Here is a 17,566-nt window from a genome sequence, read left to right on the forward strand (position 1 = left end):
AAGCATAAATTTCATTGATCTGTAATTACACATGTGCAATAGATGTAATTGCAGTAAATAAAATGATCTTAAATGCAGAAATTAATTAATAAAAGTTTACTCACTAGTAATGGAATGTTCGGTACCATTAGTCTCATTTCTTTATCCTGCGACAACTCTGGTACAAAGTTTAATATTTTCTTGTGTTGATAACTTACAGTGCCATTGTTATGGAAAACAATATTTACTTTTTCCATGTCTTCCCTGCATAATGTAAGATTAGTATTCATTTTTGAAATTGAACTGACATTAGTAACAGTGGACTCTAACTATATTGCCACTAAACATATTGCCACGCGAGGCACTTCCCCATCTCGAGCAATTCGTTCTCTCACCTGTATACATATAGTGGACTCTGACTATATTGCCATAATCAGGGCTGCAGGGGAGTAAAATGGCAATGGGTTAAGAGCCCCCTCCCTAAATTCTATCGTCATAGTCACGGTCTCCGCGCCTGCGCAATAGTTGGACCGTGCTGGTGCGCCGGCGTACGCAACGTGGTGGGAGAGCAAATTGGTGCCCTCGAAAGTACGTGTGAAGGGGACGTGCCTAGCGTGGCAATATGTTTATTGGCAATATAGTTAGAGTTCACTGTATATGCATATACAAGGTGTTACAAAAGTGTTGGAGGACCCGGAAATGGGAGATTCATGAGGTGATTTGAAAAAGGTTTTACTTAGCAAAAATGTTATTCGAGGCTTTGTTAACGAGATATTAACGAAAAATTCCGGCCAGCAGAGCGCCAGTCTGCCAGCCGAGTTCCCGCGGCAACGTTGGCTATCAATCGCAGCGCGTATTCCTTAATGCCCAAGGATTATATTGGGATAGTTAAAAAAATGAAAATCCGAAATTGAAAGTTTCGTTCATGTCGCAGTTTTTACACGGTTCGTTCCACTGAAATTTGCATTATACGAAGTATGTATGTAACGCTAAAATATTATGTATGTAATTATTTAATTGAATCCTGTTGTAAAAGCTTCTACACTTACTTTTGTGAGCGTTATCAATTTATGTTACACTTCAAATGCCAGTTACTGATGACCCTTCTCAAAGTTACGTATTAAGTATTCATTTTTGACACCTCGTATGTAGGAGATTTTTCCTTCTTTTAATCTCCTCCATCACCTTCTGTAAGGAGATAAGTGAGTAATAGAACAGGAGGAGATTAAAAGAAAAATCTCCTATGTACGCGATGTTAAAAATGAATACTTAATACGTCATTTCTTGCAATAGATTTGAAATCATTAATAAGAAGTATCATAAATAAGAAGTTTGTTATCAACAGAAAATATTGACTTCCTGTTTCGGGAATTTAATATAGACTGCACTTTATACTTGAAACAATGAACGTACTCTAAAGCCTTTGTAAAGTCTTACAGCATGATTTAAAAAAAAAGTACCAAGTAAATACAACGATCGCGATGAATTTCAGAATGCAATGTTCCTAAAAATCTTTAGTTATTCTAGTATCTACACATCTGAACCCTAGAGCCAGAGTGTATTCAGTTCACTTTAAAAAAAAAAACATTTTAATTATTTGATGTAAAATATACCTGTAAACAAATGGTCCCACTTCCTGTAGCTTAGGTTTCTCGTGGAATTGTAAGAAATTTTCGGTATTTGTTACATTGAATATATATACTTTGGTTAATCGGACTACACCGGGCTTTTGCCAGTATTGAAAAGAAAGGGAGCCATTCCATAGCCGTAATTGCTGAAAAAGAAATAGAACAATCATATCAACACTATTTCATATCGCAGTACAATCCATTTATAAGTAAATAATTGTATATAGTAACTGTATTGCAAAGAAAATATGAATTTTTTACTTCGTTGGCTGTTTATTACATTTTGTTGTTTAACACGATAAACGATTTTTAATAAAACGTGCGCTATTACAATTTATTCTTATTCCATGTTTTGAGAACCAACCAATAAGATGTAGATAAAAGATAAAATAAACGAGTTAAATTCGTAAATGTAAAAGTAACTTAGATCTGCTTTGAATTTCCGATTGTTTGACAAAATGAGAATAAAATACTATTTTATTAATATAGACGATATTTATAAAAAGAAATTGGAAACATATGTGAGAGTGTTCTAAATGTTATAAAACCATAATAATAAAAACCTTGTAAGTTAATTAACATATGTATTTGTTTTTTAGTGGCTTCATTTTCACAAGTCATACATATTCATGCACTAAACATCGAGATTGTTTAAAACTTACAGTGATCAACAGAAGTACTTTACAATTCCCAGATAGCACCGTACATCCAAAAGGACGTCCCTTTCATGTCCAGTTTATGTCCGAATGTCCTACGTCCATTTCGAATATCCCTAGGATGTTCGTAAGACTTAAATTTCGGATGTTCTAGAAACGTCCGGCGCGAAAGTCCTACGGATGTTCTCAAGACTTAAATTTCGGATGTTCTAAAAACGTCCGCCCCGAAAATCCTACGGATATTCTCAAGGTTTAAATTTCACATGTCCTAGGAATGTCCGTTATTGAAATCTTACGAATGCTCTTAGGACTTAAATTTCGGATGTCCTGAAAAGGTCCGTTTCGAAAGTCCTACGGATGTTCTCAAGACTTAAATTTCACATGTTCTAAGACAGTCCGTTTCTTAAGTCTTACGAATGTTCGTAGAATTTAAATTCCGGATGATTTTGTTTAGTAATTTTGGCTCAATGTCATTCCGTGCAAGGTGATAGAACTCCATGAGCAAGGTGTCATTCTTTAGAGAATCAATAGAGAAGTGTAACGATACTATTGGTTTTGTACGGAAAACTCAGGAAATTCGAAAAAAACATTTTTTTCTTACACTGTCTCTAACCAACACACAATCAGTATTTTGCTTCGAAAATATAAATAAACGCAAACTACACACAGATCATAACCCCAAAATCTATATTTTCATTATAATTCCTTATAGAAAAAAAACCTTTTATTTATTAACAGGAATTAACTTAACCTAATTTCTACTAAGTTAAATTACTAATTCTACGGAGATCGCAGGAAAGTTAATATTTTATTTATTAAAAACAAACCGACCTAACCTAACTTCTATCACCTTGCACAGAATGAAATTTAACCGTAATTTTAAACATTTGGGAAACGTTTCTTATACGTCTTTTAAGACATTACCATAGAGTTTTTAAAAACTCTTTAAACGTTCCCAAAACGTACAGAGAATGTTACTTTTACACATTCGGAGAACGTTCTGAGAATGTCCACACAGGACGTTCTCGGGACGTTCAACTTTGTAAGTAGGACCTTCCTAGGACATTTAAAGATCTTAACGAGGACCTAACGGGGACATATGGACCTTTTCGGGACATCCTCCGAATGTACAGAACGTCCGGAACGTACGTCCTCCGGAAGTACATAAGACGTTTTTGTGCTATGTGGTATATACATATAATAAAGAAGTGTTTAGGGAACTTGTGTCAACAGTTCATGTTCTTTACTTATTAGGTTCTTTAACGTTCTGCAGATCATGGTAATATATTATTAATTAATATAGCAAATAGAAAATATCATACGTACCTTTAAAATAACATAGTCCACCCAAGGTATACTACTTAAGATAATACCGATCACAAGCGTCAGAATTCCTATAAGAATTGCCGAAATTTTACCTGTAAAATGAAGAATAAAACCAAATTTAGTATGACTATTTTATCGAATAATATAATATAATTAACATTTATATAACCAAAATAATTGTTATATCTCTTAATCTACGTAATTCATAACCTGGTATTAAGAGAAATTAATATTTTGTGACATTACTAAAACAAACCGTTGGACATTTTTCAAATTGGTTTAAGCATACTACAGTAATGTACAAAATGTAGAATACAATGGTTTCCTACGATGTTTCATTTTCAGAATAATCGAATTTTAAAATTCATTTAACATATACTTATACAGTATGCATGCGTATTGACAATATGTACGTAGAAACAGAATATAATACACACTTTCAAACTCAATTATCTTGATAACGAAGCATCATATAAAAATATTTTATTCTACATCTTCGACTTATTTTTGCATGCAGAATCACACTGCAGGCAGTATCGCCAGTTCCGAAACACCTTGTATGCATATAAATTATTTGACATTTGTATACATCGAAAAGATTATGTATAGTGAATTCGTAGGGGTTAATTTTAAATTGACCTTGTAAAGAAAGTAGGATGATACGAAGAAAGTATATTATCAGCATCCATCAATGCAATTACGTTGACCTCGTGTGCTCGTTTCAAATTTAAAGTGGGAAAGCGTGACAGACCACATAACACATGTAAATTTAAGTACGATTGTTGGATAATCAACTTTAATGTTTTAACGCGGAAATAAATTTTTATGATAAGTACCGTTGATGAAAACTGTATATATTTTATAGGGTAGTCTACATATCAGTAGTTTGATTTTTTAATTCAGTTGCATGAATTTAGCAAAAAAATGCTGAAAGTAATAATATATTGGTTGACGCCAAGCAATGAAGTTTGGATATTGCTTCAACTTTTACACGATGGATTTATGATTCAAGCACCTGAAACACCGATATAATTTCGAGGCACACGGCAATCACCCTGAATCTGCACTAATTAGGATATAATTCTACAATTCTTGAAGTCTGCAGGCTATGTATATCAATCAAAATGTGGGATCCTTTCACAGAGTGGATTCTACAGACCAATCTGATTGTAAAACGAAAATCAAGAAGGAAGAAATTACATTCAATGCTTCGTCTTCGAGTTATTAATTGCTAAAAATACGGGCAAAATACGCGTGAAATATGTATGTCTGACGCGATGAGTTATACTACTTACAATAGTCGTTTCCCAACTGACAAACGGGATCAATCGATGACCTAGTTAAATTTATGAATGAAATAAAATGAAATGAATGAAACCAATTCCTGAAACAATTCAAAAGGGTCTTACGTACTGTATATTAATTGATGTACCGAATTCCATTTATCTATTCATAATGTGTAAAAATTAATTATTGAGAAGATGTATCTCTGGTAACATATTTTCAAAATAGACTAGTGTACCCAGTAATTTATGAGTAACATAGCACTAGTTTTTTTTCAGAATGAGTTTGGTTTCACTACGAAATCCGGTTGTGAACGATTTCCATTTTAAAATACCTACGAAGACTTTCACTCTCACTTCAAGGTCGATCAACAGAATTCCATAGATCGCGACGCAACGAGTCATTCGATTCACTTTTTGGGTGATTCCGTTGACTAATCTGCCTGTTTTAATGTGTCAGTTTTTAATGACCTTGAATTTCACAGTAGCGATTAGTTTGATAGATTCGTTAGGAAGATATTCTAATACACTATACACTAGGGATGTTCGATTCTCTTCAAAGAAACATGGAAAATCGATTCCCTTAAAAATCTAATACAAAGAATCGATTTTTTAAAAAATCGCTTCAAAAATCGTAATAAATTTCATATTAGATTAATTTTTGATTTCAAGGTATATTTTTCATGATGTATGTATATGTATACATATATCTTCTCTTATATGTGCCAAATATAGATGTGTAATTTTATAAATTTTAAATTCCATAAATGTTAAAGTCTATAATGCTAAACGAGTTTCTCATAGCATCATTATATTCAATTGCTTTGCATTCATAGATCTGACATAAGGAGGATATATATACATATACGTATGACTAAATAATCAAGTAAAAAATTTTCGGAACATTTAATTGTAAATTAAAGTATTTGTTTCCTATTGCCTTGCGCATGAACACCAGTGATCTTGAAGTTAAAACGAAAATTGATCATAAATATGGTGTACTATTCATTATTTATAAAAAAAAGTGGTTCGTTTTTATTTTAACCACAATACATAAGGATTGAAAATTTTATGGTGATTTTGTAGTTATGCCACGCAATATATTTCACAGTTCGTTCTTAAAATTTTTTCGTTCTTAACATATTTTACATCTACTGAGATTGCAATGTAAAATAACAGTTTCTCTAATTGGTACTAACGTTACTTTCGTTTCATCTGGATGAGATAGTGTATTTATATTATCTAGAAACATATAAAACTTTATAATTACTCCGTGTTTCACTTTTAGTTCTCATATGAACGCACCTGTTTTGATGCTGGTTACTATTGTAAACTTTTGACACTTAAGTGTGAACATTACACACATATAAACATTGTATATTAGTGTTCGTGCAGATCCATCCTACTTCTCCGCCCATATTATTTTACTTTAAAGGGGGACGGGTTCGTTAGAATTACAACGAACAGAGATGATTTCAGTACCAGACAGAAACATCAATATTACTTTTCATCGGGCGGTAATTCCCAACATTCTTAAAATAAAATCAGAATTTTAAGATTGTGATGTAAGTAAGCTTCTTCAAGTCTGATTCACCCGTACGTATCGTCATTGCTGTTAACTGCAGGAATTATTTTTTTATTAACAAATTTTAGATAATAGAAAAGTTTTAATTTTTAACGCAACTAAAATGAAAACAATTCCTACAGAGTCAATGAAAGAATGAAAAGTGACTTGCTGCTGCACAAGGACTGGTTGATGGAGTTCGTTAACCATCAGAGGTTTAAATTACCAAAGCCCATTGCATAATTTTTCGATCTCTCCTTTCTTGGACACCGGTGCTGACAACCTCCGTTAAAATTCACTTTCTTCAGATGTCCTCGAATAGACGAGAACATCGAGATGAAGGATATTTGTTTTTTTTTATCTGGTTCAACAGTTCAAGCTTTAAGGTGATACTTACAAAATCAGTTTCATGATCACACGGTCCGTTATATTTATAATTTCTAAAGTCTGAAATGTAATTTCCCCTTTCTTTAACGTAGAAATAGAATTGAGAAGCTTATTTGCAGAAATAATTAAACCTTAAGCTACATATGGTAAATTGAAGGGAAAATTCAATATTTTAATTTATTTTCAGCTCATTCTTAATTGATTACAATAAACAAATTCATTGTGTTTCTTTCGGTCTGGTTTTCTTGTTATAATGCAAAAAATATTATTGCAGGATGCATTAAATAGATACGTATATTATACTGTTAGAATATGTCCTATTCACTATCACAATCTTTTTGTTTCTGCCTACAGAATATTCGGGTTTTATCAATATACATATAATTAATACATATGTAATAATATGATACAGAGTCAAAGGTCAATGGTTTCAATATCGACCGTTGATATCCGATGTAGGTAAAACAGATTCCTTTAATTAATGGTGTTACACAGCAGGTGCTGGTGTATTGCAGGTTGATTTATTTTAGCACAGGAAGTTCCTGTCAGGAACGCCCTTCACTCACACGTATTTCTTTTTCTTATACACGTGCATGCACTTTTCTCTGTCGCCCAGCAAGGAAGGAACAGAGTACATACGGCACTTGCCCCCCCTGGACGGAAAAAAGTGGCTTTTGCTCCACTCTACAAGAAAAAAAATTGGATTTCCCCCCTCGCCCACCCTTCCTAGAGTTGCAAAATTTTTGCGTAATATTTAATATTACAGTATAATTTGAAACACGACCAACAGCCTCTATTAACAAAACGCATACATTTTCAACGATTTATGACTTTAAAAACAAAATAAGGTGTGTCTGACTACGTACAGCCTTTTTCACTGTGGCAGTCGATGTGTTAATTCAATGTGTAACAATACTCTAACTACGTCGAACAAGTGAACGGGCGATTGGGGCTCGCTTAATGCAGTATTCCAAGAAATTTAACGAAGTTCTACTGTAATATGAAAAGCTAACTCTTACGTTGACAAAAACAAATATTTTTAATAATAATGTATACAATCCTGGGGGCAGACAATCCCATATTAGTAGCAGCAAATGCGTTGCGTCCTCTCTCCATTTATTAAAACACGATTTATTTGCAAGGTCGCAGATCGTTGCAGAAAGTGTTTACATTTTTTTGAAGTAGGATCTTTGCGGATTAATTTGGCATAGAAAAGTTTTAAACAACCTAAACATTTTATGAAATCAACAAAAACATCAATTTTCTTAAAGGGTGAAATTTCCAAAATTAAATCGTCGAACTCTCAATTTCTGAATGATAAAATAGTATACATATGTATAACAATATGGTGAAAATGAAAAATTGATTTGCATTTAAATATTAGATATTGCAATTCTGAGAATAGGAGCCTCGGAAGGTTGATATTCATGCATAAATCGTTAAAAAATCAGATTGTAAACAACTTAAAAAACATTTTTCTTTGTGATTCCTTGTGCCTTAATATCCAAGCATAATATCGAGATAGTTAAAAAGTCAGAATCCGTGATTGAAATTTTCGTCCATGTCGCTGTTTTTACACGGTTTGTTCCACTGTGCGACGCAGCGGAGCATGGTGAACGGTACGGAAGTGAAATAGATTATGGGGACATTGAATATTTTTCGTTCCTGGGTCTGTGTTGCATGGTCCCTTCTGCGAAGAGATTATCGAGATGCTAGTCTTGGAGTTTAGAAACGAAGACAGGGTTCGGTGAGTCCGTGGTCGAAGGCTCGATTGGTTGTTTCTTTTACAAGGAAAAGCGTTAGGAAAAAAAATTGAGGCGTGCTCCTCTGGTCGCAATTCGATTGAGCAGACTTTTTCTTTATCTGAAACTGCTCTGTCTCGTTGCCAGTTGATTTTTCACTTTTTCTTTTTTCATCTTTCCTTACTTTCCCTTGAGTGGTCTGATTCACAGTTCATAAGATATTATAACGTGCTTGTCGTATGTGAGGATGGAGTTAATTATTATTGATGGGGATTTTTAATTGTGTTTGTTATTGTTACACAAATAAGGTACTGGAGAAGTTTCAAAAACCAATGATGAATTTAGATGCGATCATTTTAACCCTGAATGGTAGATTTTCCGGTTGGTAGTTACCGATGTTTTGAAGGTTATGATTAGTTTAATGTATAAACTGTATTTTTAATTTATAGAACAGACTGTTAAGGACTGAACGTTGACTTGAAGACGGGCTGCATATTCGGTAATATATACTTTACTGTTAATTGGGTTCAATTTTGTTGGAGACTCGGTTTGAGAGAAATTGCTTTTATTGAAGGTCCATGTAGGACAATGCACCGTTATTAAGAGGATCAGATTGGCAGTGAAAGGCTATATGTATAGATGCAAGAGATGATGATTCGAATAAATGTGCAGGTGTACACTACGGTTCAAAAGCTCAGAAGCAGTTATATAAAGTCTTAAATCAAGTTACAGATTATATAATATACATACGCACGCATACACACAGGGTTGTTAATTTTAACTCGGGCACCTACATTACAGGGTGTTAATTTTAACTCGGATACCTAAATTATTTCTGCTACTATTGAAAGTAAAAAAAAGTAACTAAATAGGATATACATGGTTTTAAGGCGTGCATCTGATAGTGATAGAAAAAATCCTGTGAAGGTCATTTTAACGATTTTTTCAAGGTCATCGTATGTTTTTGCATATTAACATGTATTTTTTATAACGCGATGTGGTAGTCGGCGTCAAGATGAATTCAACTACCTACACACCATGACCTTGAAGTGACCTTGAAGGTGAAGAAATTAGCTTCAGTTTGAAGAATACAGAAGTAAATAAACGTAATAAGAAGTACTAAACATTTTATCACCATCAGATGCACGCCTTAAAATAATGTACATTCTATTTAGTTATTTTTTCTTACTTTCAATAATAACGGAAATAATTTAGTTGCTCAAGTTAAAATGAACACCCTGTATACATATATATCATTCAGCATTTTAACACGATATGTATATATATATATATATATGAACAATTAAATGTTTAATTTTGGTTAATACCATTATTTTGTTCTTAAACATTTAAAAGTAAATAATTAATGAACTAACCCCACAGCCGTAGTTTGTTGACTTATTGCTCTCATTAATCTAAATATGACAAAAACTACAACCTAGGCTCAGTTAAAGCGATTTTCAAAATTAGACCTGTATGCCTAAATAAATGTGTAAACTTTTGTTATGCATCAAGTCAACAAAATATCATTATGATTCATTTGTAAAAATCAGACATGTTAAAAATTCGTCAATTGGCGCGGTTTCCCCTACAGTATGCTGAAATAAGAAAAACTGGGGCAGAGGAATCAGAAACCGGTTGCAGGAACCCAAATATCGTTCCCAATACGTACCGTTACCCCCCGCCCCTTGCTTACTGTTCCCAATTTGATGTCCCAATTTAAGTTTTTAAACTGTAAGAAAACCCTTGAAGTTCGAGAAATATCTTGGTAAAATTATATTCAGCAATGTCTTTAGGTAGTCATATCTTTTGAAAGAGGGCACGTTTAAAAAGTGTTTTTGTATAACTCAATATGCAATGGAAAGTATTGCATAATCTGTGTATAATAATAATTTACAGATATAGAAATCTCAGGGATAATTTAATAGAAACAGTTGTCTCTTCGTTAATATAAAAATGGTAAAATATATTTCGAAGAAACGAAGGTGTTCATCTCTGCTTTTGGAATTTTATTATACGTGATACGTTTAATATAAAAATACTACTAAAAATTAAAGGAAAGTGCTATTTTTTGTTTTTGTTAATGGTAACAATTTTCTTAAATTCATAATGTGAAAGTTGTGGACGTGTTTTGTATTTGTGGGTTTGGGAATATTTTTCATTAAATACTTCTTTGAATATACATAATTATTACAGCTCGAAAAGTATTTCGCAGATATTGATTATCGTTGTAGTATATTAATTTTCATCATTTTCATATTGGTTTTATACCATGGTACTCATGGTAATAAATAATAACATATCATGAATAGTAATATATAAATTATTAATATGCATGTGTGTAATATTTTAATAGTTAATACAATTTGTAAGTAACTTTCGTTCGAATCTTTAAATTTGACTGAAAACACGAAAGGTGTTAAAAATTGTGAATGATTCTAATTCAATGGCCAGGGACTGTATACACGTAATAATACTATGACGCAACGATGGATTGTTATTTTCTTTAAGCTACATCATTTTAGTTTCGTATAGTATTTGTTGCAAGTTGCAACAGCTAAACAGACGGGTACAACAAATGTTTTTACATGAAAGACTCGCGTACAGAATGGAATTTGTGACCGCTTGGTCGTTAAGGTTCGCTGAGCGGAAGCTACGTTTGTGATCATGTTTTGCATGATACAAGGGGAATGATCTCCGAGGAATGAAACGTATACTTTGATCAGAGTTCATGGTGTTTCTTTCTTATACCAATCAGAATGAGCCTTCGAGACCAACTAGTCACTATGGAACGCTGCAAAAAGGCTGAAAGGACCGACAAATACCCTACCGGCTATAAGGAAAGCCGACGAAACATGGGCAAAAAATACCTTAAGAAAAACCGTCACATTCGCAAAACAACTACGCAACACGTTTCAGCCCAATGATTCAAATACCTTCACAGTGGACACAGACAAGCCTTAGTCAAATAAACACCCTGAAAAAATACCGAAGATATAAGATAAAAATAAAAATTAAAAAGACAGATTTTAACTTAATGGCAAAGTTATCAAGGAACTTCCCCCAAAAGCAATCAGAATGCTTACCCTTATAATTAATACTATATTAAAACTCATGTACTTTCCCATCATTTGGAAAGTATAGCAATTAATTATCCTACATAAACACGAGGAAGATGTATACCTAGCTGCAACCAATAATGTTCAAGTTACTAACAAGGGAAGTTCGGTAACTCGAAAATTCCAATTTTTTCTAAACTTTACAAGTTTGTAAGGGACCTCAAGAGAAGTATAGCGCAATTTCTGTTTTTGGCCCAATTTCAGTTCTTCAGGGTGAAAACATCCCTTGAAGGTCTGGGTTAGGTATTTCCATATTTCCTTGTATATCTTTAAAACTATCGTAGATAATAAAAATTGAATGGTTTTTTATGATCTATAAAACGATGCAATTAAATTGATAAAAATGCTTTGTTTGAATAAAAACATCCCTCCCCCCCCTCCCACTTTTATTAATTACTAATTTAATTGTGTCATTTTCTAGATCATAAAATACCATTCAATTTTTATTAAAACCCTTTTTTTTATGTCTACGATAGTTTTAAAGATATACAGGGTAATATGGAAACACCCATCTACCTTCAAGGGATGTAGGGATAATCGGAATTTTCGGGTTACCGAACTTCCTTTGTAAGAAAAGCAATGCTAGTTAGAATGAACAAAACAATCATACAGAAGGAACTAATTTTACCACATCAATTTACAATTAAATTCGACACAATAGAACAAGCCCACAGACTTGCAAATAACATCATCAATGCTCTAGAATGCAAACTATACTGCATTGCCATAATATTATCCATTTTCGATGAAACAGGAGTTATAGGTATCCTACAACAGATGTAGAAATCAGCGACCGTAGATGGTATGAATGATTTTGAAGGAGGTGAGAAGTAATGTACTTAAAAAAGTATTTACATTACATTAATTAATTAATGTTATTGCAAAATGTGACATTTATTTGAAGGCCCTTTAAAAATGTTTTGCTAGTATTTGTAGACTTTTTTCTTCTTATTCTTCAATGTCGTAGAAGTACAGTTTAAACTAAAGGCTTTATATTGCGTTTTTCGGAATGTCGACTTCATTAAAATTTTCACTTCCGTCTGTAATATAACATTAAACACTTATCGTTTACTTTCGCTACTAACTTTCACTATTAGAAATTATTTCGATCTCATGGGGTTGCAGTTTAATAATTTGACAAAACACATTTTCCTTTTACGTTAAATCTTTTTAAGATTTTTTTTTTTATATAACAAAAGAAATCGACAAAACTACTGGTTTTTAAAAGAAGAATCTACAGATTAAAATGAAATGTTCTTCCCTTTATTAAAATAGTTCCGAAGATAGTATATTATTTAGTCGAATTAGAAATAAATTTCCGTCAGGCACTGAAATATTGCTAAGTAAGAATTACTTAACGGGAATAATAAAAATGCTTGAATTGAATAACAGTCGATGAAATTAATTATATATGGAGTCGTTTGAAAAAAAACTATCATATAATTGTACTAACATTACTTACAAAGAAGATATAAAAAATATCTAATATTAGGACATTTACGGTAGAGTTTTCAAATTGCTTACGTCGTTTTTTAGATCACCCTGTACGAGTTATTAAGTAGTACGATGTCAATGCTGTGACATAAGTAGAATCATAACCGACAATGATCATTAGAAATAAAAATATTTACAATGCCTCGCTCTAGGATCATTTTAACGTAAATATGAAATCCAGCTACTTACTCTCAAAGTGAAAATAATTCTTTTATAAATCAGGGCAATCTGCACATCTCTATGTTTGGAATATTAGAACCCTTAATACGATAAATAAAATTTTAATCGATTTCGGTGTCTAATAACTTTCCATTTTTTTAAAAACTTTAAAAATCTCCACATGTATACATATTCAGAGGCCAGTTTTCATATGCATAAAAGTATAAATATTGGGAGGGGTAGTATAATGCCGCCAGAACATCGATGATTATTTCATCAAATGATTACTTACTGACCAGTGAAATAGGTCGTAACGAAGACGTAGCAAGTCAGACAATCGGACCAAAAATATGTACAATATACAGTGTATCTCACCAAAACACGAGCATCTAACTATCGCAATTACTTTTAATGATACCGATTTTTTATCACCGCCGATAGACATCACTTTGAACATTTTTTTATAATAATAATAATAATAGTTTATTGAGACGGACATAGATTCGCCCAATATACATTCATATAATAGAAAGCAATTATTGTAATAGAATTAAACTTAATCATATTTAGCATTAAAATTAAAGAAAAGAAAAGAACAAGAGAGAAAGAAAATAGAAGTAGAAGTAATAATGCATAAATTCACGCGAGTATGTGCGCGTGCGTGCACATACACATACATGCTAATACACGTTTACGCAGTAATATACTGCTGCAGTAGAAGTAAAGTGAGAGTTGTAACTGTGGTGTTAATGTACAACGTTAAGAAATACATCTTATAAACCTAAAGTCTTCAATGAATGTTTAAAAATGTTAATAGAACCAGAAAAAAAGTCGGTGCTAACTGAAATATTGTTCGTACAATTACATATTCTGGTCAAAGAGTCTGTAAACTTCAGATCAGTTCTAAAATTTATAACTAGACTGCGGATTTTATGCATTTATAGACTATAGGGGTCTGTGAAATACAATAATAAAGGACAAAACTTTCATCAGATCCAATAAGTTTTTTGGTTTATTCGGAACCGAATATGATACTTGAGAAAAGAAAGAAATTCCTACATTTGCTCTTCTCAGTATGAATTGCTCTGGAAAATATCATTTTGCAAAAAAATCCCCAGTCGATTTATAACATGAACAGTAAGTTCACACACCATCACAACACTGTCTTAGTTTTTGTTCACTTTCCTGGTGTTAAAGGTCATCTCTCAGACATACTGCAATACACTATAACGTCTGATACAAGTGGTAGTACAAAAAAAATACGAAACAAGTATGACCTGAATAACATTCGAAAGAAATAACCGTAAAAGGAATTTCCATTGTTTTTTAAGATTCATCCTTCGAAACCACTAAAATTTTTCTTAATTATTTTTCATACCATTCAAAGCAAAGCAGATATTTACGGTTTTGGTGAAACCCCCTGTGTACACAGGACCGTGCTTCTTCCAGCGTTCTTCTGACTGGCCGCGAGTGAAAGTGATCTCAAAATTGTCTGCGTGCGCATACGTGTGTGCCTCTTTGATTTCGGCGTGTGCGCCAGGTTATACTTCATAAATAACGGTCTCTACGTTTTGCAACCAGCCGCGTAAAAAATGTTTGGACAGGTGTGGTTTTGTAACTCTGCATTCCAACGGAAGGGTCCACCGACGATCGGGTACGAGAGCTTCGAAGTGTCGTGATTACCAGCATGAATGTATTTCTCGGTAAGGAAAAAGCCTATATGTTATTGTAGTTCTACTGATCTTAAGATATGGGTCAGAAATACATTATGCGAGACTAGTGTGCCGATCACTTGATAACCATAAGAACATCTTCGATGTTCTGTGAACAGTTTCACCTCACTCTTGACATTTTCTACGAATACGTAACGAATTTCGCCTTAGGACAAACGTGCTCTGCAATTGTATCTTACGTTTTTGTTCACTAAAAACGTGAGCTTTAATTTGTTTTCTTCCTTGTGATTAAGTACAATGATAGTTAATGTCAGGGTAAATATTACGCGCATATTATCATGATGGTTTTCAGGAATTGCCATATGTTATTGAGAAATAGGTTATTCCGAATTGACGCAACGGTAACAAACAAGTTATTTGCACTTTTCAATGTTGACAATGTCAAATGTTTAGTACGAAAGGTTGTATCTACTTAATAAAAATATATCTTTATAAATGATCGAGTGATATTTAAAATAAAAATCTTTTGTTGACATAATATTTTCAGTTTAAAATTAAAAATGTACACCCTATATATGATTTCAGCTTTGGGAAATGTATGTTATATATTTACATTACATATAAAAGTTCTCATTATTCTTAAACCAAAAGTAATTTCTTTCACAATAATAATATTTCTAAATTAAGAATTGAAAATATTTGAAGATACACGATATATCGCTTATATAAATTTCTTGCTCATTAAACTTTATTAACTTATTAATTGAAACTTAAGGTTATAGTAATACTCTTAACGATTCTTAAGAGACAGTAATACGTATTTTAAACTATAATCATAGAATTGTTATTCTGAAAACTGTAGTTTAGGTATTTTCAAAGTTGATTTATGAACGATTTTATGTAACTGAATTTCAAAACGGCAAAATTGTAAATATCAAAGAAAATAGTGAAAACTGCATATACGAATGTAATACGACTTTGTGAAACTTTTAGTACATTCATTAAACATATATTTGGATACACATGATCTGAAAGGAGGCCGTTTCTAAATTAATTCTTAGGTTACAGCTCCAATGACATCTGAATTCTACTTTCTGCTACGTGCACATTACGTTTTCGATCATAGTACTTTCTCATTTCGATTACTTAACTTTCAATTTATAATTTTACAGTGATATTCTTTTCATTATATTTCTCATTTTGTTCGAAAACTATTTAAATAGTTGGAGTTCTAAAAACAAGCAAGTGATTAGGAATACTTTAATTTCAGGATCTCGAAAATTTTGCAGATGAACAGTGTTTAAAATAAAATATACTTTTCAGGTGCTGTTAACACATTTCGTGCCAAGCCAATTTTATGTGATTTGTTCTCTAGGGCTTGTGGGTCACCGGTGACCCGCTCAGTATGTTCATTATACTTGTTAAATAAATTATAGTTTACAAAATTACAAATGTTATATTGTTTTATTAGTATTTTTCATATGTTGCAGTTTAATGTCTAAGACATTATATTTCGTTTCCTATTCTTTGTTGTGTCATACTGTAAGTGTTACGGGTATTAAAATACTAAGACCTACGTAAACATGAACGTAAGTAAAGTACATACTTTCATTTTCTGAAAAAGAAAACCAAAAAGTAAATGTGCTGCAAGTGATTAAAAAACCACCTATACAAATAATATATATTTCATTGAATTATATTCATCATTTCGACGGTCAGCATTTCGACTATGGTACATAATAGTGCTGCTGTCTAGGGGTGTGCGTGTACTCGAGATTTCGGGCTTGGTCAGGCGACCATTTTGAACTAAAATATAATTCACAAACTAAGTACGTTAACTAGTCAGTCATAAAAAGAATCCAGTGTTGCATTGACAGTGATGGTCATCATTTCGAACACCTACACTATGATCCTATGTAATAGGTCGTTGAACTCGTTTTAAGCTCCTCTATCATTCTACGGAAACAAAAACATACCGATCTATTTAAAAAAAATGGAGGTGACCTTAAAATATCCAAAGTACATCCACCTGCAAAAAAACTATTAGCGTCATCGATTGGCTCTTTTCGTACTGTGCAATTTTGGTTAAACAAAGATTACTGTGAACCTTATAGTTCAGATATCTGAGGTGGTAATAGTTATTGACCCACCCTGTATATGTACATATTATAATACACACCAAAAAGGTTATGCATTATATATTACTGCAGGTGATGTTTCGAGAACATCATTTGGATTGTATTTTCTCATATTACGTAACTTGTTTCGAAATTTCTGTAAAAAGATAACCAGGAGATTGTGACCTAGAAAGTTGATTCTACTGTATGTAACTTTGAACCGTGAAATGAGAATGAAAGAGATACAAAAAATTTCTGTTCCGTGCATGATTTATTAAGAAACAGTGTCATTATTGTCGCACGATTTCGATAAAATTTTCAGCATGTATATAAGTAAATTTAAGAAATGTCTTTTAAAAATGTGTTTTAAAAAGTTGACAAATTCATTCGAACTTTCGGACAGACCGACAAATTCGGGCAGCTGGACACTTTTAAGGAG

General features: G+C 32.5%; 1 protein-coding gene across 1 annotated transcript in view; it reads right to left on the reverse strand.

Annotated features, from left to right (window-relative positions):
- LOC107189730 (scavenger receptor class B member 1) overlaps positions 1-17,566 on the reverse strand; it is a 33,353-nt gene that overhangs the window by 4,293 nt on the left and 11,494 nt on the right. Inside the window, exons 2-4 of the mRNA XM_015578335.1 lie at positions 3,590-3,681; positions 1,593-1,753; positions 105-243 (exon numbers count right to left, since the gene is read on the reverse strand). Of these exons, the coding sequence (XP_015433821.1) occupies positions 105-243; positions 1,593-1,753; positions 3,590-3,681 (392 nt within the window). The remainder of the gene's footprint in view (positions 1-104; positions 244-1,592; positions 1,754-3,589; positions 3,682-17,566) is intronic.

This window comes from Dufourea novaeangliae, unplaced genomic scaffold (genome assembly GCF_001272555.1).
Source record: "Dufourea novaeangliae isolate 0120121106 unplaced genomic scaffold, ASM127255v1 scaffold162, whole genome shotgun sequence".
NCBI classification, from domain to species: Eukaryota; Metazoa; Arthropoda; class Insecta; order Hymenoptera; family Halictidae; genus Dufourea; species Dufourea novaeangliae.